The sequence below is a fragment of the Stegostoma tigrinum genome, chromosome 2 (assembly GCF_030684315.1).
Source record: "Stegostoma tigrinum isolate sSteTig4 chromosome 2, sSteTig4.hap1, whole genome shotgun sequence".
Classification (NCBI taxonomy): domain Eukaryota; kingdom Metazoa; phylum Chordata; class Chondrichthyes; order Orectolobiformes; family Stegostomatidae; genus Stegostoma; species Stegostoma tigrinum.
In genome coordinates this window covers 26931775-26955461 of record NC_081355.1, presented here as the reverse complement: position 1 = coordinate 26955461, position 23687 = coordinate 26931775, and the positions used below count along the sequence as shown (strand labels likewise).

The 23687-nt window shown below is 41.2% G+C and overlaps 1 protein-coding gene across 4 annotated transcripts in view; it reads left to right on the top strand.

Moving 5' to 3' along the window:
* LOC125461786 (acidic amino acid decarboxylase GADL1-like) overlaps nucleotides 1-23687 on the top strand; it is a 188843-nt gene that overhangs the window by 83150 nt on the left and 82006 nt on the right. For 2 of the 4 annotated variants that reach the window (XM_048551006.2, XM_059652949.1), the window contains exon 1: nucleotides 3832-4063. The exons of 1 other annotated variant lie outside the window; for it this stretch is intronic. In XM_048551006.2, coding sequence (XP_048406963.2) covers nucleotides 4000-4063 — 64 coding nt within the window. In that variant the 5' untranslated portion in view covers nucleotides 3832-3999. Of the gene's footprint in view, nucleotides 1-3831; nucleotides 4064-23687 lie in introns of those variants that run through there. One more of the 4 variants, XM_048550987.2, reaches the window with a different exon arrangement.

The following is a 23687-nucleotide window of genomic DNA, read 5'->3' as shown; positions in this document are numbered from 1 at the left end:
TTGATAGCTCTCACTGATTGGAAGCAGGAGTCACTGAGGTGCTGTTTGGCTTGTACCATCCAGCGCAGCAGATCTCTGTCATGCACAAGGAAAACTTCCTCTTCCCCAACGTCCCTGTTCCCCCAGTTCCTCAGCATCCAGCATGTTGTCTTATTTGCTGTTCTGCTTGTTCAAAGCTCACATGCCAGGATGATGTCGTACACTTTGTCAGACTATACTGGAGGGACACACCTCAGACGAGCCCAAGCAGCAGAGCTACAGTTTCAGCAGCTCCCTATTCCCCCACAACCCTGGCCAAAGCATGGCAGCATAATCTCTGTGTTCTGTGACAGTCCGAGGATTGGGTGGTGGTGTCATGAACCATGTTTGCAGTAACCAGCCTTGTATCCTTGTAAACTGCCCCGGACCCTCAAACACATTGGCACATGAGATTGCTCAAAGATGTAGGCGTTGTGGCAGCTACTCGGCTATTGGGCACGCATTGCCAGGAAGTGGTAACAGTGATCATCAATCACCTGATCAATCACTGTATGGAACCCACTCGTGATGAATTCCACTGTGTTGTGACACGACCCTCAAAATATCACATGTGTACAATGAATGGCACCCTGCATTTGAGGGAAGTCAACTATATACCCAAATCCTACTTCCCAGAGTGCAGTACTGACCTCATCCGGTGTGATTTGCACAGATAGCACGTCATTATCCTGATGCATTTGTGGATGCACAGCTGACTGATTCCACACAGTCACCCCATGTTCAATGGAATGAGTCAGTTGCTAGGAAGTTCAGATCAGCTGAACAGATCCCCACTTCTGCAGCCCTCAGGTCTCACTCCAGTATCCAGATTACTTCCATTTCAGCATCCCAGAACATACAGAGCCTCGGTCTTCTAAAGGAAATGGACTCAGCCGAAAGGATGTCTTGCAGATGTCCCACATTGTGAGGGTCCCTGTGGCTGTGACCTCAGTTCTGAGCTGAGTGCACCTTGTCTTCTGTTGTGACCTGTGCTGCTCCTGGGCTTTCTATCAGCCCTTGGTTCCCCTGCATCTGCTTCATTTTCTTGGTAAGGCAGCAACAGTGACTAAACTCGCACCAGTGACTGTGCACAAGACTCCTGGTGGAAATGATAGGCATTGGCGATCGAAGGAATGAAAGAGGTTCATTGATCTCAGAAGAATCAGTGGTGATGTAGTTTGCAAATGAGGGCTGAGATCATTTCTCCACACAGTGAAGCCTGCTGCACTCTGATAATGAGGGACATGTCTCCAACTTCAGCCTCAGTTTGTGCACCAAATTGGTGAAGGTGCAGTGCCTCCCCCTCTCTCCCTATTTATTTCAGAACCCTCTGCCCAACCCCCTCTCTGAGGAAGGGTCTAGGCCCGAAATGTCACCTTTTGTTCTCCTAAGATGCTGCTTGGCCTGCTGTGTTCATCCAGCTTCACACTTTGTTATCTAGGATTTTAAAGCCCTCTATTTGGTCACAACTCTGTAAAAGAGCTGGAGACCCAGCCGACAATTATTTCCTAACGTGTACGTCCATGCTATTCTGGTTTCATCCTTGTCAATTTTCTTTGCATCATCTCTAGTGTCTCTATATCCTTTTTAATATGGCAACAAGAACTCCATGATGCATTCTAAATGTAGTCCAAGTAAGACTCGATTCATAAAGTGTGAGGCTGGATGAACACAGCAGGCCAAGCAGCATCTCAGGAGCACAAAAGCTGACGTTCCAGGCCTAGAACCTTCATCAGAGATGCTGCTTGGCCTGCTGTGTTCATCCAGCTTCACACTTTATTATCTTGGATTCTCCAGCATCTGCAGTTCCCAAGACTCGATTAAAGTTTAGTTTAACTGCCACAGTCTTCAATTATGTCCCTGTACAAATAAAGCTTAATTTTTGGATTGATTTTTTTATGGGCAAATCTATGGTGCAACTTTCAGTGATTGTTGCATTTGTACTCTAAGATAGTTTAATTTTTCAATGTTACAATAACTAGGTTTCTGTCCTTTCATGTATATAGACACAGTGTACCTATATAGTTATTTTCTGCTAGGTTTCCCACTATTTCCTACATATAGGTTGTGTGTGGTTGTATGGTTGTACTTTTCCACCAGGCTTCCTATTTTTTTTCTCATATATTGTCAGTGTTGGTGTTTTCAGTACTTTTAAACAAGCTTTAGTTTTCTTGTGCTTATACACAATGTTTGTGAAAGTTGGTGTGCACTGGTACTTTTCAGTTAGGTTTAAACTTCTTTTTATTCAGACACTGTATGTGTATGTGTCAGTACATTCCACTAGTTTCCTGTCTTTTCCTATAAATACACACACTATGTGTGTGTGTGCGTGTAGGTCAATACTTTTCCAAATGGCTTCTATATTTTCCTGATTATGGATAATGTATGTGTTTCAGTACATTTCTACTAAGTTTCAATAACTTCCTTGTATACTGACTTGTATACGTCAATACATTTCCACTAGGTTTATAATTTTCTTGTATATAGATACAGTCCGTATGTGTGTGTGTGTGCGTGCGTGCGCACGCACATCAGACTTTTTCCAGTAGGTTTCAATGCTTCTATGTTCTAGTATCATTTCACTGTGCTTCTGCAGTTTCGTGTTTATAATAGATATGTACTTGAGCATATTTTCATTTGTTTCATATTTTCCTGTTTCATATTGATGTGCATCTATATTGATACATGTGCTGGAGAGATATATTGATGCATCTATATTGATACATGTGCTGTAGAATAATGTAATTCAGAAAAAAGTCATTGAACCTAACTTGTCCCCACGAGCCTTCTTTGAAACAGCCGACAAATTAGTCTTCCTTTCCTACCTTTCTAACATTTCTCTATTGCCTTCTCAATTCTCCCTTCGACTATTCATCCAAATTCTTATTGAATCTGCTTCAAACATGCTTTCATAAATGTATTCCAGATCATAACAACTGGCTGGGTATAAAAAGATCACATGCCTCTTAACTGGGGCATCATATCCACAATATAAATGGAATTTCATAAAGATGATGTTGCATAGAAGCTGAAAGGATTAAGAATCCTCAAATCTTATTGGAATATCTGTAAAAAAGGGTCAAGAAGTGGTCATTCAGCTCCTTGTAACTGTTGTTGCTTCGTGTCAAATCTTCCAAATCTTTGCTTCATATCCTGTGGTACAAAAACCTAACAATCACAATCTTACATATATAAATTATTGAATTAATTTGGCACTTTTCCACTAGATTCTATGTTTTTGCATGTAGATATGTCTCAGTACTTTTTTCAGAATTTTAATGTCGAATTGTATAGTTACGATATTTATATGATTTCACGTGTATATTTATTTTAAGAAGACATAAGTATTGCTTGGATAAAGTATATTATGTCCAGACATAGATAGACGTTAATACTGTCTCAGCTTTAATATATATTTGACTCGAGTATGATAACTATGGGTATGTTCCAGGACTGTGCAAGTAGACTCGTTCAGATGAATATTTGTTTTATGTATATGTTTATTTTTAAATATTTCTGTACTAATCTTAGTTCTTTCCCATCAGCTTTTTATATCCATTTGTTTTATATGGTCAGAAGGTACCCAGTACTTTTCCATGGGGTTTATATATACTTATTCATATTTATGTGCAACATATGCGGATCAGTGTCTAGGCATTGGTATTTTTCCATTGGGTTTATATATATATTTACATGTAATGTATACAGGCCTGTGTCTCGCATTCAGTATCTTTCCATTGGGTTTACATTGTGTTGTAGATTCACATGTGCAGCTTTCAGTACTTTTCCACTGAGCTTACAAGCTGCACTTCCCATTCTGACGTCAAGGCTGCTGTCAGCTTCTAGCAGGCGATTGCTTTGTCTCCACGCCCATCTCCTGATGCTTTTCTATCTCATTCCCCTCTCCCGATCAGTTATTTTGTTTTGTAACCGATCAAGTGACACGGACAAGACGGAGACCACAACCCTCCAAAAGCAGCGATGGGAGACGCAAGCCGCAAAGCAGAGACAATGGATATCCTGGGACATACTTGTTCCAATGCGGGTAATGCTCACTTGCGATACTGCAGCCTCTGTGTATGTGTGTGTGTGTTACAGGTGTCAGTGCAACACCATGCAGGTTCAAAGGGACTCCGTTCCTTCCTTTTGCACCGTTTAGGCGTTTTAATGCGCAACGATCCAAGTTGCTGGTTTCTCACTGGCGATGTGCACTAATCCGACATTTGGATGAAACAAAAAGTGAGAGTTCTGACCAGAACCGCTTTTGAATTCATTCCTAATGTGATTTTTCGTCCCGTTAACAAGTTTGAAATCAACCTCAGAAATGAACACAATAATTTTCGCCTTCGCAAAGAACAAGTGATTTTTAAAAAGATGCGTTTGAATTCAGCCGCACGAACTGGTTGGATCGCAGGGTAAGTGATCCATTCAGGTTGACGGGCGGCAGGAGGAGCAGTGTCCAGATTCCTTAAGCTTCAGCGCATCTTCCCCTCTCTGAGCTCGGCTGATGCAGCATTAGAAGGCACTCCGGCCATTTGACCCACTCCCCTGGCTCTGCTTCCCACATTGTGAGCTTTTCCTTACCACTCACGGTGCTCTTTGACACCCACTGCCATTTCAGTGATGAGGGGAGACGGAGTGTGGCAGGGAGTCTATTAACATACCAGAGGGGCCCGGAAACCTTTTCCCTCCACCATGCCCCTGGTTCTCACCTTCAGCCAACTCTCCTCCCCCCTCCAGCTGGTGGAGATCAGCCAAATGGGATAAAATTCCACTGCGACCACCATAGAGCAATTTCGAATGGCCAGAAGGGTCGCTATTTCTATGGAAACCTGAGATGCAATCGGCTGGCAAATTGCTGCATGGAATTATTGTTTTGTTGCTGTGACCTTGCTTCAATCGGATTTATCTCCAAGGCGTCTTCCTTTTTTTCTAATATCCTATTACACTAATCCTGGTCGGGCTTCCTTAAGAGGATATAGCATTTTAATTCCTTTTCGCAAACTCCTTAAAGAGAAACATAAAGAAAATGACCACTATATGTGTGTGTCTGTGTGTGTCTATTGGTTTGCGTTGTTTGGTTTCTCATCTCTAGCTTTACTTCACAGTCCAGATCTGATGTTCTCCCATTTCACAGCAGGAGGCGTTTCTTGCCTGTAAACTCCGCCCCTCATCTCGCACCACCCATCACCAAAATATAACAACTTGACTTTGCAGCTCTATTAGATTTGAGAATATTATTGCGGCAGTATATGAAATTAAATGATACAATGCAGCAAGGTCATTCAGGTGCTTTGAACCGTTAGATCGTCGGAAATTACAGAAAAATAGACGGATCAAGTCAGAACGATTTAGTTTTTGGGATATCCCTGTAGTTGTACGTTATTAACTAATCTTTGCTGCCACTCGTGTTGCAAATGTTGATTGTGCAGAACTGCAATCGGTTTGTAGACTTGTAGCGCGAGGATATGATTCGATTGAATGCTTTTATCGCAAATATTAACATTGTTAGAAGAACGCTATCCTGCTGTTTAAAAGAATCGCCTTCTGTGGAATTCTGAAGAGCAATGTCACAAGCTGACAGCGCAGGAAGGGGATATTCAGTCTGTTGTGCTTGTGTGGGCAAAGTATTTTGAATTCCCGCTCTTTACCCATAGCCCTGCAGTTCTTGTCATTGTCAGGCGGATAGCCAATTACCTCCTGAAAACTGTTAGTGAATCTGCTTCCACCACCTTTTCAAACAAGAATACAACACTAAAAGCAAAGATTCTAAGCTTTTTCACAAGTATCGTCTTATAATTAAAAGGGAACAGTTTGTGTGGGATATTGGGCTTTGAAAAATAGTGTGCTAAGGATAGGAACAGTGGGAACGGTGTCAGTTTGAGGCATTCATTCCGATTAGCCCTTCTTGGAGCCACTGTAACCAATGGTTTGTGCTAATTAATAATATTAGACAAAGGACATCATTTCATTTTAAATATATTTGACAACCCATTTTTGGATTGAGAGAACTGGAGAACAATTCCATTTGTATCACAGTGCCAGTATGCAGAACTGACACATTGCTGTGATGGCAGTCTTACAGCATTAAATGACTCACCTCAGTGATGTCAGACAATGGGTGATTGTTGGTGGATTGACTTGGTGGTAGGTTTTTTTGCTGTTGGTGCTGGGTTTGCTGTTGAATTTCTGCAGTTAGTGTGTTCATCAAGTTTGCATTGTAATGGTTGTTAAATGACAAGCAAAATAAAATGTTGCAAAAGCATATTTAAGTAAAAGATAATAAAATGTGAGGCTGGATGAACACAGCAGGCCAAGCAGCATCTCAGGAGCACAAAAGCTGACGTTTCAGGCCTAGACCCTTCATCAGAGAGGGGGATGGGGAGAGGGAGCTTCCTACAGACTAAGGGGGTGGCCATGGGCACCCGCATGGGCCCCAGCTATGCCTGCCTCTTTGTAGGTTACGTGGAACAGTCCCTCTTCCGCACCTACACAGGCCCCAAACCCCACCTCTTCCTCCAGTACATTGATGACTGTATCGGCGCCGCCTCTTGCTCCCCAGAGGAGCTCGAATAGTTCATCCACTTCACCAACACCTTCCACCCCAACCTTCAGTTCACCTGGGCCATCTCCAGCACATCCCTCACCTTCCTGGACCTCTCAGTCTCCATCTCAGGCAACCAGCTTGTAACTGATGTCCATTTCAAGCCCACCGACTCCCACAGCTACCTAGAATACACCTCCTCCCACCCACCCTCCTGCAAAAATTCCATCCCCTATTCCCAATTCCTCTGCCTCCGCCGCATCTGCTCCCACGATAAGACATTCCACTCCCGCACATCCCAGATGTCCAAGTTCTTTAAGGACCGCAACTTTCCCCCCACAGTGATCGAGAACGCCCTTGACCGCGTCTCCCGTATTTCCCACAACACATCCCTCACACCCCGCCCCCGCCACAACCGCCCTAAAAGGATCGCCCTCGTTCTCACACTCCACCCTACCAACCTCCGGATACAACGCATCATCCTCCGACACTTCCGCCATTTACAATCCGACCCCACCACCCAAGGCATTTTTCCATCCCCTCCCCTGTCTGCTTTCCGGAGAGACCACTCTCTCCGTGACTCCCTTGTTAGCTCCACACTGCCCTCCAACCCCACCACACCCGGCACCTTCCCCTGCAACCGCAGGAAATGCTACACTTGTCCCCACACCTCCTCCCTCGCCCCTATCGCAGGCCCAAAGATGACATTCCACATTAAGCAGAGGTTCACCTGCACATCTGCCAATGTGGTATACTGTATCCACTGTACCCGGTGCGGCTTCCTCTACATTGGGGAAACCAAGCGGAGGCTTGGGGACTGCTTTGCAGAACACCTCCGCTCAGTTCGCAACAAACAACTGCACCTCCCAGTCGCAAACCATTTCCACTCCCCCTCCCATTCTCTTGATGACATGTCCATCATGGGCCTCCTGCACTGCCACAATGATGCCACCCGAAGGTTGCAGGAACAGCAGCTCATATTCCGCCTGGGAACCCTGCAGCCATATGGTATCAATGTGGACTTCACCAGTTTCAAAATCTCCCCTTCCCCTACTGCATCCCTAAACCAGCCGAGTTCGTCCCCTCCCCCACTGCACCACACAACCAGCCCAGCTCTTCCCCCCCACCCACTGCATCCCAAAACCAGTCCAACCTGTCTCTGCCTCCCTAACCGGTTCTTCCTCTCACCCATCCCTTCCTCCCACACCAAGCCGCACCCCCAGCTACCTACTAACCTCATCCCACCTCCTTGACCTGTCCGTCTTCCCTGGACTGACCTATCCCCTCCCTACCTCCCCACCTATACTCTCTCCACCTATCTTCTTTACTCTCCATCTTCGGTCCGCCTCCCCCTCTCTCCCTATTTATTCCAGCTCCCTCTCCCCATCCCCCTCTCTGATGAAGGGTCTAGGCCCGAAACGTCAGCTTTTGTGCTCCTGAGATGCTGCTTGGCCTGCTGTGTTCATCCAGCCTCACATTTTATTATCTTGGAATTCTCCAGCATCTGCAGTTCCCATTATCTTTAAGTAAAAGATGTTTACATTTTGGTAAAAATGATAGAATGATATTGAAGTGCCAGGAAAGAACATGAATTAAAGCAAGTGTCTACAAAAAAAGACATTGTAACAAAGGAAGGAAGTATAATGTGAGAAAATATGAAGTTGTTCATTTTGAAAGGAAGAACAAGAGAACAGAGTATTATCTAAATGGAAATAAATTGTATAAAACCGCAACACAAAGGGATTTGAGAATACCTGTGCATGAAACACAGCAAATGCAGAGGTGTGGCAGGTGGTCAGGAAAGCTAATGGAATGTTGGCTGTTAGTTTAGTTGAACTACAAGAGTAGTGAAATCTTACTGCAACTGTGCAAGATGCTGGTGAGACCATATTGGAAAACTGTGAATTCTAGTTCCCTTATTTAAGGAAAGATATTACTTCATTGGAGGCAATTCAGAGAACGCTGACTAAGATGATCCCTGATTTGGAAAGATCGTGTTTTGAGCACCACACTGTAGGGATTCCACCTATCTATCAAAGGCTAAACTGATTGGGATTCTATTCATTGGAACTAGAAGAATGAGAAGTTATCTCATTGAAACATATAGCATTCTTAAGGGGCTTGACAAGGTAAATACTGAGAGGATGTTCCCATTCATGAGAGAGTGCAGGACCAGAAGGCATTGTCTCAGAATAAAGGGGAGCCAAATTAAGACTGAGATGAGGATAACATTCTTCTGTCAGAGCATTCAGAGCCTTTGGAACTCCTTGTCATAGAGAGCTCTGGAGGCAGAGTTGTTGTATACATTTAAGGCTGATATAGATTTTTGGTCTGTCGGGCAATCAAGGATTACAGGGAATGTGCTGGAAATTGGCAATAAGGAATGTGTTGGATCAGTCATGAATGGTGATGGAGATTTGAGGGGCAGAATGCCAACTCCTGTTCCATATGGTGTTGTAGTCTTAACAGACTGATGTCCTTGTTGAACACGTCAACCTCTGCAACTATCCCCTGACTTCTCAATTACCGCTTGATTTCCCGGCTATCCACTGAACCCCCTGATCAGACCCAACTAACTTCCAATACCCGATCCCAACTACCCTGAACTCCTTGACTATCCCCCACCATTTGAATATTTCCTGCACCTTTCACCACCAGACCAAATACAAACAACCCTCACCATCTGACTACCCTATGACTCTCAACATTCTGAATGGCCCCAGACCTTATTATCCTGAACGTCTGATTATTCCCTGATATCCAACTACATCCCTGAACCTCAATTGCCTCCCACAACATTCCTGATTACAGGCCTGACCCCTGAATTCCCCTTGATATGTGGATTACCCTGACCCATGGATTACTCTGACCCCTGAATAACATCTGACACCTTGACTACCCTTGGCTTCTGTCTACCAAAAAACATCCCCACCCAACTATTCATTCACCTCCTTTGAACCTCCTGACTATCTAATCCTGACCAGCGTTGACTACTACCATACCACCTGACTACCCTCCTTTCAATCACTTGACTACCTACCATTGCCCAAATACCAACCTGACCTGACTACACTTCACTACCAGGCTAAAACTCCCACCTCAACAAGAGCTCATCCCAGACCTATCAAATCATCCCCAAGACCCCTAGTTGCAATCCAATGCGACCTGACCAAACACGCAATCTCTCACCTGCTTAGACAATTTAACACTCTTATCTATTGCGGATCTTTCACAAAATGAGGCTTCATCTTCACTTCCTCCAGGAATGTCTGACAAATCCTCTGCCACCATCCCCCAACCTGTAATTTTATTATGAGGAATTTATTAACCAGTAATCTGTCATAGACTCATGGAGTCATACAACATGGAAACAGACCCTTGGGTTCAGCCAGTCCATGCCAAACATAATCCCAAACTAAACTAGTCCCACATGCCTACTCCTGTTCCATATCCCTTCAAACCTTTCCTATTCATGCACCCTCTCTCATTCCTTGTCACCTTTCCTGACCCTTGCTTACTTTTATGGCTACTGCCCCATCAAGTTCTTTTTTGACCATTTCTTATACGAAAGGCCTGTCTTCAGTCCTGATTAATTTAAGTTGTTCTTCTTGATTCACTCCAACACTCCCACATTTTACTGCCCCCCCCGAAGAGCTTCGAAAATCTTTCGGTTCCCAGTCTTTCTAAAACCTCTCCAGTCTCTTTGGACTGTCCATATCTGTTTGGGTGAGATTGGGATTTTACCTGTTATTACAATGCCCCTGAAAAGTTTGTGCAAGTTAACTTGGCACCTCTGTACTCTTCTTCTTGTGCTTTTCCATCAGCATGTTGGAATGTAACTTATTTTCAGAATGAAAATCTTTTATTTCATTAACAAGCAAGGTTTACAAGCACTTGGTGTTTCAGACAATGTTGGTTTTCACTCTGGCTGTTTCTAAGAGTGTTTACCATTCCTTCTTCCACATGATAGCTATCCTGGTCACAGTCATGTCCGAACAGACACTAACTTCAAACATTGGTTTTGCAGCTTAAGTATCTGAGCAATTTCAAAACCAGCAATTCTCCTATACATGTCTTGTCTCCCAACACGAGAAGTTCTTGAGTGGTTTCCCATTTGACTTACATCTGGATTCTATCTTTTTACAATTCTGGAAGGTGTTACTTTCTCTGCCTGGCTTTCCCTTTCTCTTTAGCATGCCTTGGAAAATTTATTTCATTCAGATCTCTGTCTCATCTGTGAGTATCCTGGCCCCAGCTTCTCTGAATCCATGGGTCTTTGTGTTAACTTACAGTCATCAGCCAGAATGGCTGCCTATCCAGCCCCTAGCAAGAACTGCAGATGCTAGACTCATAGTCAATATGGTACTTTGATCTGAAATATTGACTATCCTGCTCCTCTGATGCTGCCTGACCTCTGTGTTACTCCTGCCACACTCTGTTTGTTTACATATATTGAGTTGGAAATGGTAATGATTTTATGAACTCTTGAAAAGAATTACCTTACAAAGGTTTATGTAGGTGGCTTCGATTTTAAGCGTTCACACCCACTGTCAAAATTGAGCTGCTTAAGCCATTCAGTTACTAGGTATGACCAGTCTAATGACTCCTGCTGAAGGTAACAATGAATAAGTTAGTTTTTGATGAAATCTTTTTGAAGTTGGTTACCATGGTGATTAGTTATTGAACAAAATCTTGTGGGTTTGCCTGTGTTTTTTGACATAAGAACACAATTTTATTACATAAAAAAAGAAACAAAGCTGTGTATAAAGTTCAGAAATATCTTAATGTAAACTGCAATGCAAAGTTTCAACCTGTTTCCCAACAATAACCTTTTACAAGTATTCAATCCCAGGGAAACAACACTCATATCTCAACTCCTTAATTTCTTTCTTAACTGACTCTTTCCAGTTCTCCTTCTTGGACTATTGAGACTGTTTTATGACTTGTTCCCCATCCTATTAACCGTTGACCTATTTTGTCTGGCTGTTGTAAACTCAGCAGTATAAACATTTCATCAATTAGCCATGTGAACATCCTGCTAAGTACTAAATCGAAACACACAATTTCTTAGAAATTATGTATTTAAGTCACATTTCCAAATGGCTTTCTGACTTCTTAAAAATAGTTGCCTTCACTGAACTAAAACCAAAATTAATCTATCTCTAGTTTAGAAATCCAAATTCTGGACTGATAATACTTTATTACACAATTTTATCACACTGGTCAGGCGATTTCGTGAGGCTAGGTTTTATGTTGTTGAACCTAAGACTACAATTGCTTAGTTGATGCCTTATGTCCTTGACAGTGTCAACATTTGTAGAATCTCAAGTTCTTAGTGCAATGGATGTTGATCTGATTTTCTCACAGGTGCTAGATTGTAGGATGTTGAGAAGGAAATAGGGAGGGACAGAGAATGAATCTTTAAGTCCTTGCTATTATCAATTCATGCTCTTTCTCTCTTCTGGTCTGCCAGGCAGCTACTGTCATATGGCTCATTTGTGCATTCCAAAAATTACATATTTCATTGCTTTTCCGAGTTGTACGTTTGCATGCAGCTTTCATTTCTGATATGTGTGACTTATCATACACGAGTAAATTAAAGCAACAATTGTTAGTTTCTTGACTACTGTCACAGTGGACTGTCTTGCATATCCTTAGATAATATGCCAAGTTCAGTTAAGATGATCTGTTTATTCCCACATTGGTTCCTGAATTTGCCTCAATCTGTGGTTAGGTAATCGCTGTGTCATTTTAGGTCCATATTTCATCCTTTTCAAAATCTTTTTCATCTGTGAAGGTTGTGGATATTAAAACCAGATAATGCAAGTTGAAAATTGATTGCCCATATTCTACCGTTATGGTATCAGTTTACAGCCATATTGAACATTAAAATATCACAAACTGGTATAGAAAACAACAACCGAGCATTATGGAATGCTGGCCTTTACATCAAGGAGAATAGCATACAATAGTGTGAAACACTCATTAGACCATTCCTAGATTGCTGTGAGATGTTCTGGGCACCACATCCTCAGAAGGATATCAGACTTCTTTCAAGAATATTTTCTTGTGATGTATTCATTGTTTTTCTTTTCCTTTATGATTTTATGCCTGTTTTTCAGATCAGTTTGAAAAACTGATTTCTGATTCATTGTTGTAATTAAATGCCTCATTCCTAAAGCATGGCATTACTATGCAATAAGTTATTGGTGCTTTTCAAACAACATTAGTCAATCATTGGACATTGATTAGTGAGTACTAATTTTTAAATCTGCTGCAACAGATGTACAAATCTAGCTTTTCTTTCTTTTAGTGGACAATTAACTGGAGTACCTAATAAAATTTTAATGATTAAATAAAAAAGATAAAACAGGATCAGAAAGATCATTCATTCTTCTGCCTCAGAACATGGATACTTTGAATTATGGGTTGTTCCACACTTAAACTGAATACAATTTTCAACACATTTTTAATGTAACAATTGGGCAAGACATTAGTTACAACAATATCAATAGCAACAGGCAGTAGACGGAAAGTTGGAATACCGATTTGATCCGTCTTGCCTAATGGAATTCCTAATCCTGGCCATGCTCCTTGGGAAGTAGACAGACCATGGAATTTGCTCACTCTCTGTGTAATCTCACTCCTCTAGCAGGGGCCACTGAATAGCGATTAGGAACATGCATCATCCAGGGATGGTGAAGCCAACTGGTAATATCCTCACCTCAAGTTAATGTCACAAAAGCAAATCCACAGAATAAAACTGGGGTGTTTCTGGTCCCTACTTCTATGCCTAATGGTGGATTTCCATACCAAAAAATTAGAAGTTTCCAGACGATACTGTGAGGTTTGTGGCAGTGCTATCATATGGCTTGGATTTCCATGAATTTGCATAATATGATAATAATTGAAACAAATAACTCAATTAAAAAGTAACTCTTCCATAGATGCAAACAAACAAGATGCAATTACTAGCTTTGTGGAAAGAAGATGGAAAATTCTGGAAGTGCATAACGGAGCCAGCAGCTGTAAACAAAGCAAGATTGGTGTAGTATCAAAACTGCATTCAAAATGTTAAACCTACCTCTTCAGTTCAGATGCCTACTGTCCTATTGTGCAATTTCTGTCTTTATAATATGAACTTGTCTTGTTCACTTGGGTTTTTACAGCTGGTTTTGGGTGTAAGATTGCTAGGTATTTCCCAGTCTTCATTGATTTCATCAGCATTTTCTGTTTTAGGTCCAATCCGTATCTTCAGTCCAAATCTACAGATAATCAAATAACCCTGGCCTATTGTAGTGTAATTTCACACTTTGAGAAAATCAACGAGCTAGTTATGCAGCATGTTCTTATTAAGAGGAATATTATGATGAGTCAGTGCAAAAACCAATTCTTTTGTTGGTATCAAAGGTTTTTGTATCGGATTGTGCTGAGCACGATAGTCCAATGACTCAGTGTCATTTGTACAGATCTGCACAATGACTGGTTTCAGTCACTTCCTGTTTCACAGCCATGATGAACTGAAAAGCACTGGAATTGAAATAGTGCTTGTACACTACAGAACCCTACTGAAAAGTCACTTGCACTGTATTAGAGTGAATAGGCAGAATATTCCGAGACCATGAGTAAAAGTTGGTAAAATAGGGTGACATTGGCAAACGTAGGATTCTTGAATTTGAGAATATAGGTATGGTTCTTCAATCAATTTTGAATGGTGAGATGAGAATCTCACTAATGAGTGGCAAGAGATCTATTTGTATCCATTTCTCTACTATTTCTTAGGGTATGTTCATATTTCCATTCATTAACATGTCATTATTACCTAATCTTACCTTGCTGAGGTACAATTTTCCATCCTCCTACTTTCTGGTTAGAAACCAGAAGATGACAATTCCCAGCATGAAACTTGGAGTAGGTATCTGGTGACTCCAGCTTGCTGTTTGCTCCTCTGGACCTCCACCTTGGACAGCAGTCACCAGTATCTTAGATTACCGTCCATGAACAGTGATCACACATACTCCCGGTCCATGGACAATGACTTCCATTGGAGACACATGCCAACCTCAGTTCCCCTTCATGGCTTATCTCTGATCCACTTACAGTCCTGCACTAAACTACTGCATTTTGGATCACAGTGGCACCTTTCATTGGAATGCTGCTACAGAGGGACAGGCACCAAACAGGATGCATCTCAGCCTCCTTGCTTGCTGTTTTGCACTCACTCACTTTGGATGCTCATGGGATCTCTGCCTTGCCTTGCTGCTTTGCGCTTTACTTCCTTAGCCAGATTTTAAATGCTTAAAGTACGTCTGCCTTGCCTTGCTGTTTCGTGCAGACACAAGACATACATATGTTAACAGTCAATGGATTATATTATGTGCTCAAGTTGTACTCCTTAATTACAGTTTGGAGAAACAGTTTGTGAACATTTAGCATGGACTTGTGGACAAAATGATTTTGTTCTGTCACATCTAGTTTCCTATAATGGCTCACTTTAGAATGCTTAATAAACTAAAGGCCTTGTTTATTTATGGACAGCTGTAATGTCCCTTTGTTTTCATGTTGATCTGCCAGTCAGTTAATTCCATTCCCAATTTTGCACTGAAACTCATAATGAATTGTAAAATAATATCTTACATTCAATAGGATGCTCAAAAGAAACTCAAAAGGTTGCTAAGTCAGAACAGAAACCTGTTTTTGACAAGATCTCAATTTCCATACTTTAACAAAGAATGGGGAACTTTCCCTTTAATTTTGTCTTCTTTATTACCATCGGCCCAGATCCCTTAACCCCAAGTCTATATTGCAGACTATGATGTTTGGCAAAATGTAACATTATGCATGTGGCATATCACTGAACAATTGTCCTAGCTGCAAACAATGAGAAGGGAGGACTTTCGACTCCAGTGAAGAGTGTTGTTATGTTCCACCACTGCTGACATCATTTGGCAGCTCACCCACTGAAACCCGGCTCCTGAGCATGACATTGTATTAGGGGCTGTCCTAAATGATTCCAAATGGGACATTTACCCAATTCAGGAGGAAATCACAGCTCCAGAGAGCTGCTGACTGAGCTATTTAGAATACAGCCCTGTGGTCCAATCAACACTGAAATTGAGTAGTAGCCATGTGCTGAGTTGAAACTCATTTCCCTCTGCCATGTATCTAGTGGAGTGCTCACGAGGATACAGGTGGTTTTCAACCTTGGAGAATTTTAAAATGCTCTGGATGAGAAATACCCTGGATAGCTCATCAGAAGAGGAAGATCATCATCATCCAAGGCAGGAGGATGAAGATGAGGCATCATCGCCACACATGTCACATACAGGTGTTCTATTCTGGCAAAGGTTCACCCAATGTGATACATTATACATAAAGCACTGCAATCTGCTCCATCCATCAGCCCAATCCACTGCACAGCCCTCATTTATTAAACACAACTTCTATCACACAGTTGATTATTGCACAATGACTGTTTTGTGGAAGTTCCAAAGTAGAGTCATTAGGGTCTCAAAACATTAAACTCTGTTTTGCCGTCCGCATATGCTGCCAGATATGCAGTCATCATCCAGTTCTGTCTGTTTTCAACAGAATTCATCAAAAAAAATGAAAACACAGACAACTGCACCTCCCAGTGACAAACCATTTCCACTCCCCCTCCCATTCTTTAGACAACATGTCCATCCTGGGCCTCCTGCAGTGTCACAACGATGCCACCCGAAGGTTGCAGGAACAGCAACTCATATTCCGCTTGGGAACTCTGCAGCCCAATGGTATCAATGTGGACTTCACCAGCTTCAAAATCTCCCCTTCTCCCCACTGCATCCCAAAACCAGCCCAGCTTGTCCCTACCTCCCTAACCTGTTCTTCCACTCACCTATCCCCTCCTCCTACCTCAAGCTGCACCCCCATTTCCTACCTACTAATCTCATCCCGCCCCCTTGACTTCTCCGTCCTCCCCGGACTGACCTATCTCCTCCCTACCTACCCATTTATGTTTACCTTTACTGGCTCCATCCCCGCCTCTTTGACTTATCTTCTCCTCTATCCATCTCTGATCTGCCTCCCCCTCTCTCCCTATTTATTTCAGAGCCCCTTTCCCCTCCCTCATTTTTGATGACGGGTCAAGGCCCAAAACGTCAACCTTCCTGCTCCACTGATGCTACTTGGCCTGCTGTGTTCGCCCAGCTCTACACTTTGTTGTCCAGGATGGCAATGATGAGCAAGATGTGGAAGTGTTATTAATCGTTACATTTCATGTTGAATTATTTTAAAAAAGGAATGTTTTGCTAAACACTCATTGTTTCAGTTTGTCACCTATTTTGAAAAGGATTAAGATGTATCTTAATCTTAGTGCACCACAGTCTTTCCAAGGGCTCTCGCTTGTGAATACCTGCGCATCTCTTTTCTTTCTGTTAATGCTATGGAATAAATACCATCTTTTCTGAGCGAATTAGTTGTTTACAATGCTTTGTGCAAGAAAAATTCCATTTCAATTGTACGAAAATAAAGTTTAATTTATCTCTACTTCTATTGCTCAAATCTTTCCTTGTAAATAATTAAAGGCAGAAATCTACAGTGCTTTCTCTGCTTGAGCATTGTCTTAATCTTTCATAGATGTCATCACTGACTGCATTTCTCACCAATTATAGTAAAAGGGGATGATGGTACAGTGGCTCAGTGGTTAGCACTACTGCCTCACAACACCAGGGACCTGGGTTTGATTCCATCCTTGTGGCTGTGTGGAGTTTTCCCATTCTCCCAGTGTCTGTGTGGGTTTCCTCTGGGTGCTCTCCTTACCTCCCGCCGTCCAGTATTTTGGGGTTAGGTGGATTGGCCATGCAAAATTGCCCATAGTGTCTAGGGATGTGTAGGCTGGGTGGATTAACCAAAGGAAATGCGAGGTTACAGGGATGGAATGGGTCTGGGTGTGATGCTCTTTGTGGACATTCAGTGTGGGCTCGATGGGCCAAGTGATCAGCTTCCATACTGTAGAGATTCTATGAATATTTTCTTCCTCTAAAACCTAGGAGTTGCAGCCTTGTATTTTTACTATGTCATTCTTTGTTCTTCTAAAAATATTTCTGCATATTATAGCATTTATCTCAGTGAGGCTCTTCCCCTTCTCCCTAAAGGGTTTGTAGATTTCACTGCTGATTAATTTGTTAATCTATTAAGCGTTATGCTTTGTTAGTATAGGCTTGCTGAATCTCAGTGTATAATTTATGTTGCATGCTCAGCATTTTACCTTGAAAGGTTATCCACTTGTCCTCTATTGAACCTTAGTAGTTGAAAACTACTTTTTAATGAATTTATTGAATCATTCCCTTCTTTCTTTGAAGTTAGTTCTTTTACATGACACGCTGGCTCAAGCCCCGACTTCTCACAATGCCCAATCATGTTTAAGCTAGTGTCTGTCATTCATTCGATAGTGAGTATTCTCCAAGGTCAATGTGATTCACATTTTCTGAGAGTGAAATCCAATTTGGGTGATGGTACACTAATTGTCCATTGAAACCAACGGATGATAGGTAAATCAGGTGAGTGTATAATTGACAGCTAACCTACAACTGTCTTCTTTGTTTCTCTGTGCAAGTTGAATTTTACCATGTTGTTTTGATGTAACAAGCCTTTCCTATGTTCTGTTCTTTGAAAATAATCATTTTTATTGTGAAAACAACCTTTGTTATTTTAACTTATGAATACAAAGCTGGAATATTTGATATTTATAACATTACAATGATTTGCAGGTAGATGGTTTCATTTTTCTGAGAGGGAGGCTGCATTGGGCTGAGCTCTGGGTCTGACTGTATTGAATTTCAAGTGTAGTGGAATCTCATGCCAAGTTGGATTACACAGTGCTTTGTGTTCAGCTAAGCACAGTAATATCAATATCAATGCAGTAGTGGACTAATGACAGCAGTTGCAATCTCTGTTAGCTCAACAGTTACTTAGAAAAATGAAATTGAGGAGCAGGAGTAGGCGCTTGGCCTTTTGAGCCTACTCCACCAATCAGTATGATCATGGTTGATGCTCCATTTTAGTACCATATTCTTGCTTTCTCCCCATTATCTCTTAGTGCTTTTAAAATCTGAAACAAATCTATCTCTTTCTTGAATATGTTTAGTTATTTGGTCTTCTGTCATGGAGAAATTCACATGTTTGTTATCCTTTGAGCGAGGAAATTTGTCTCCATTCCCAGTTCTAAATGGTGTACTCCATAACCTGAGACAGCATCCCCTGAGTCTAGACTCTCTAATCAGGGAAAACATCCTTCGATGCATCTGGTCTGGCCAGATCTGTTACAATTTTATACATTGTAAACAGATCCCTTCTCATCCTTCAGAATTCTAGTGAATGCAAGCCCCCTTCGAACCAATTTCTTCTCATAGGACGCTCCTTCATCCTCAGTACTAGCCTAGTGAAACTCTGCTGCATTCTCCCTATGGAACATATACCCCTTCTCCAGGTGTGTCTCACCAAGGTCCTGTATAACTGCAGTAAGACATCCCTATTCTGAATATCAAATCCTCTTGCAATTAAGGCCAATATACCATTTGTTTCAATTGTCATCAATATAATTAATTGTTCTTATTCACTTAAAACATAATGTGGATTCTGTTCTGGCTTGGAAAGAAGAAGAAGGATAAAAGAATGTTTTAACTTATTATGTTGATGCAACCTGAAATGCATTGCTTGAAGGAGTGACCAAAGATGATTCAGTTGTAACTTACAAAAGGAAAGTGAATGTAGTTATTTTAGAAATATTTTCAAGGGAGTAAAACTAATTTGAACAGCTCTTTTGAAGAACTGACACAGGCATGATGGCTGGAATGGTTTCCTTCAAGGTTGTATCATTTGTTGAAGAGGTCTACTGCGGAAAGACTGCCAACATCATCAAAGACCATTCCCACCCTGGCAAAACTCTCTTCCAACCTCTTCTGTCAGGCAGAAGATACAGAAGCTTAAACACATGTACCAACAGGTTCAAGAACAGCTTCTTTCCTGCTGTTAGACTGCTGAATGGAGCTCTCTAATTTCAAATCTAATGTTATATTTTCGTTGTGCACCTCCTGTGCAGCCATAACCTTGTGTGTCTCACTCTGTCTAAACACCCTATGATCTGTATGATATGATCTGCCTGTACTGCATGCAAAACAAAAATTTTGCTGTACTTATGTACATGTGACAACAATAAATCCAATCAAATCAAATGTGTTCTTCTGTTATCAACTTTATACATTATGATTGCACGTGTTAGATTTTATCACATCTGGTCCATGAGCATGTTTAAAGGATATGTTTTGTACAATGGCTAATACAGAATTAGAGAATATTGGACACACCCAGGCGTCCTAACCCCTCACTCAATCTAATCATCCAATTTCCTGCTGTGTGAATAATGTTCTCTTGGGTGTCATTCTAATTAACATCTTTAGGAGAGGAGAAGAATGGGATGAGTGGGTGTGTACAAAATTGCAGCAAGTATGGCCCTTGAGTATAAATTTTTACATAGCCCTTCAATCATCATTTGTCACCCGTTCTAAGAATGTCATTTGTTTTCAATCTTTGCTGAACAATGTAGAACCAGAATTTGGTGATTTTGCTTTAAAAACAATGAAAATTCTTAAAATCTTCACAGTGAGTAATGGTAAAATTAGTTATCTTGCATGTATAAAATGAGTCATTGATAAACTGAGGCTCACCCTGCCACTCCCTCTTTGTGATATTCTCAAGTTATTAGGCTCAAAATGCCCCCATTTATTGTTTAGGTAAATTTCATCTCCAAAATATCAAAGCCGGAATTAAAAAAATCCTTTTCGGGTCATGGAATTAGGCTGTTCACTGTAAAACTCATTTCATGAAATGAATCTTAATTGTCAGGAATCATTACCGTAAGTAGGCTAAACCTGAATTGAAACTTCAAAGAGCTGGAAGCACATTTAATTCAAGTCATTTCCCAAAATGTGCTTAACTTACATTAGTGTTCAGTTTATGATCTTGCTGTTTTGATGGTTCTAACACCAATGCAATATATCTAATTATGTTAGATACTTAATTGTGTCTGCATTTGTGTAGCTGTCACTTGGCGGCTTTGTGTGGCAGTCTCCCAGCTCTACCTAGCTCGGTCAAACCCAGCAGTCACTCGGCTGCCTGGTGTCGCTGTCTTTCGGCCAGGCACGGCCTCAGCATGGGCCTCTGATCTCAAGGTGCTTCCAGAGAGGTCTCCCAGCTTCAGGAGCCTCAAGGTGAAGCCTGGCATGGTCTAGAGGCCAGATGATGATTGGGACTGGGTTGGAAGCACTGTTATTCTGAATTTCTTATTTTCTAATCATTCTTATAATCTGCAATTATGGACTTTTTAAAACTTTTTCTACTTTTATTTCCACTAAGAATTTGTATTGAAGAATCTGTACCTAGGTACGTTTGTACATAAGCTGGCACGTAAGTGACAACTTGTAAACCTTTCACTATACTCATGTGACTGCATGAGACGGTAAAGCTAATTAAATTCAGTTCACCTCAGTGTTCAAGTATTGTGTGCTTGAAATGAGAACAATTTGTTTTTGTGAGCCCACTGTATGCTTCAGTCGCTCCACAGCTTTATTTCTTTTCTCAACCTGTATTCAAGTTCATGGTTTATGTTGCTACCTGGTAAGATCTCAGCGAGTCTAATTTCTGACTGGACAAAAATTTATCATCTACCATACCCAATGATTCTACCTCTGTTATTTTTCTTAAAATCTTCTTTCTTTAAAGTTATTTTTAATTTGCCTTTTCTCTTGGTTTTACCATTTCTTTTGTATTTGTCTTTCACCCTTATTAATGCAGATGCTGTCATTGCTTCTTGATACCAGTGACCTCACTTGTAAAGCATTCAATAAAAAAATAAGCAAAGCTTCTATTTTGAAATGGATCACTATCTGTTTTTGTATACAAAGCCATGCTAATAATCCTTTTGAAACAAATTATCTAATGCAATGAGGGACAACAAATTACCTCTGATTGAATCCACACTGCTTTACCTGGCTGATCAAGATGAAAAAGAAGGGTATGAAACGTGATGTTTAAACCTCATTGCACAGATGAAGATTTTTATGTGTCACAGGTACATATGAAAATTACATCAATGATTTTTAAAGCTACTTGAGTCACTAGGTTTGTACAATCAATGTAATGGATATTCCAGCTGTCCTTCATTTGAACTCTATTCTCTTTTGCTTAGAGTTGGGTTACACACACACACACACACACACACACACACACACACACACACACACACACACACACATTCAAATCAGTGAATCCCTATAGTGCGGAAGCAAGCCAGTTGGCCCATCGAGTCCACACTGACTCTTCTAAGAGCATCCTCCCAGAGCCACCTCCCTACCTTATCCCTGTAATGCCCATGACTAATCCCCCTAGTCTGCACATCCCTTGATGGTATGGGTAATTTAGCACTTCCAGTCCACCTAACCTGCACATCTTTGGACTCTGGGAGGAAACTGGAGCATGTGGAGGAATCCCATGCAAACATAGGAGCAGACAAACAGAAGCCAGGAAGAACAGAGCAGGGCAGGTAGCATCTGGAGGAAAGGAGCAGTTAATGTTTTGACTGTAACCCTTTTTCGGACACAGGAGAATGTGCAAGCTCTGCACAGACAGTAGCCTGAGGCTGGATTCGATCCTGGGTCCCTGGCACTGTGAGGCAGCAGTGCTAACCACTGAGCCACAAAGCTGCCCCGATCTTATATCAAAATGTGATAGTCATATTATATTTGATATAGATTATATTGAACTAATGTAATATTTCTTATATAATCTTCCGGTGACATTTTTTCTACTTTTGCTCTATTGTTGTAGTGTGATAGATGTTGGGAAAATTTTAGTTGGGAACCAATCAGATTTCAGACTTGTTAGATTGGAATTTAAATTATGTAAGTCTCTACTGGAGTGTAGGATGCTGTGGGAGATATTGGTATGAGGGTGGGAAATCTAAAAAGCATTTCTGCCATATGCTGTGGAATTATTAACTGTACAGCAAGCACATTGAACAATTTTCTACCCAAACCCCACTTTTTAAAAAATAAATTCTTTCTTGATAGATGCATTATCATCACATGCACCCTTTGAGACTGCTTGCAAAACACAGAAACAGAATGTAATACTGTGCCTGAATTAAAGGGCTATGACAAAGTTCTAATTATAAGTGGGATATTGAACAATGTTTTCTGCTGGGAACAGTCTGTTAATTGAAATTCCATCCATTGTGTTTATGTGAGCTCTTCCTAACTAATTCCTTACTAGTTTTCCTCATGTTTAAAACTGTTCCCTTCCACTGTTCATAATAAAATCAACCATGTAAGACACATTTTAGATCTAGTTCTTAGCTCAGATGCATTGTAAGTTCAATTATTTAAACTCATTAAAGTATAAAATTTGTACTTAACATATAAGTTGTAGTCTTGAGTTAAGGATGTGTGTTCATTAATCAGCACTTGGTGAAATTTCTGAGAGGATGGAACAAAAGCCTAATTTTGCCAGAGAGAGAGGCAGGGCAGACTGTCACCTGATTCAGTCCCTCATACCATGTTCATGATTATAATTAACTGTAAAACTGTAGTACAAAAACAAAGTTGCTGGAAAAGCTCTGCAGATCTGGCAGCATCTGTGAAGGAAAAAACAGAGTTAACGTTTTGGATCCAGTGACCCTTCCTCAGAACTCTTCCAGACATGCCACTCGGTTTTTTTCCTTCACAGATGTTGCCAGACCAGCTGAGCTTTTCCAGCAACTTTGTTTTTGTTCCTGATTTACAGCATCTGCAGTTCTTTCGGTTTTTATTTTGTGATTGGAATGAAGATCTTACTGACTTTGCAGTCTTTGATTGGAGTTGTTAACCTGGGCTAATCAGGCAGCCCTGGCTGGTAGATATAAACAGGAGATGCAGAAAGTCTTCTCATTCTAGGTACTGACACTGAGCTGGCTGGTCAGAGCCCATGTTACTGTGAACATGTAAGTAAAGGGTGATTTGGTAATGGGATACTAGCCTTGGAGGTAATTATTTCAAAAGAGTTCCATTGAATTCTTCTATTGATTTACTCTATGTAGCAGATTAGAATCTGG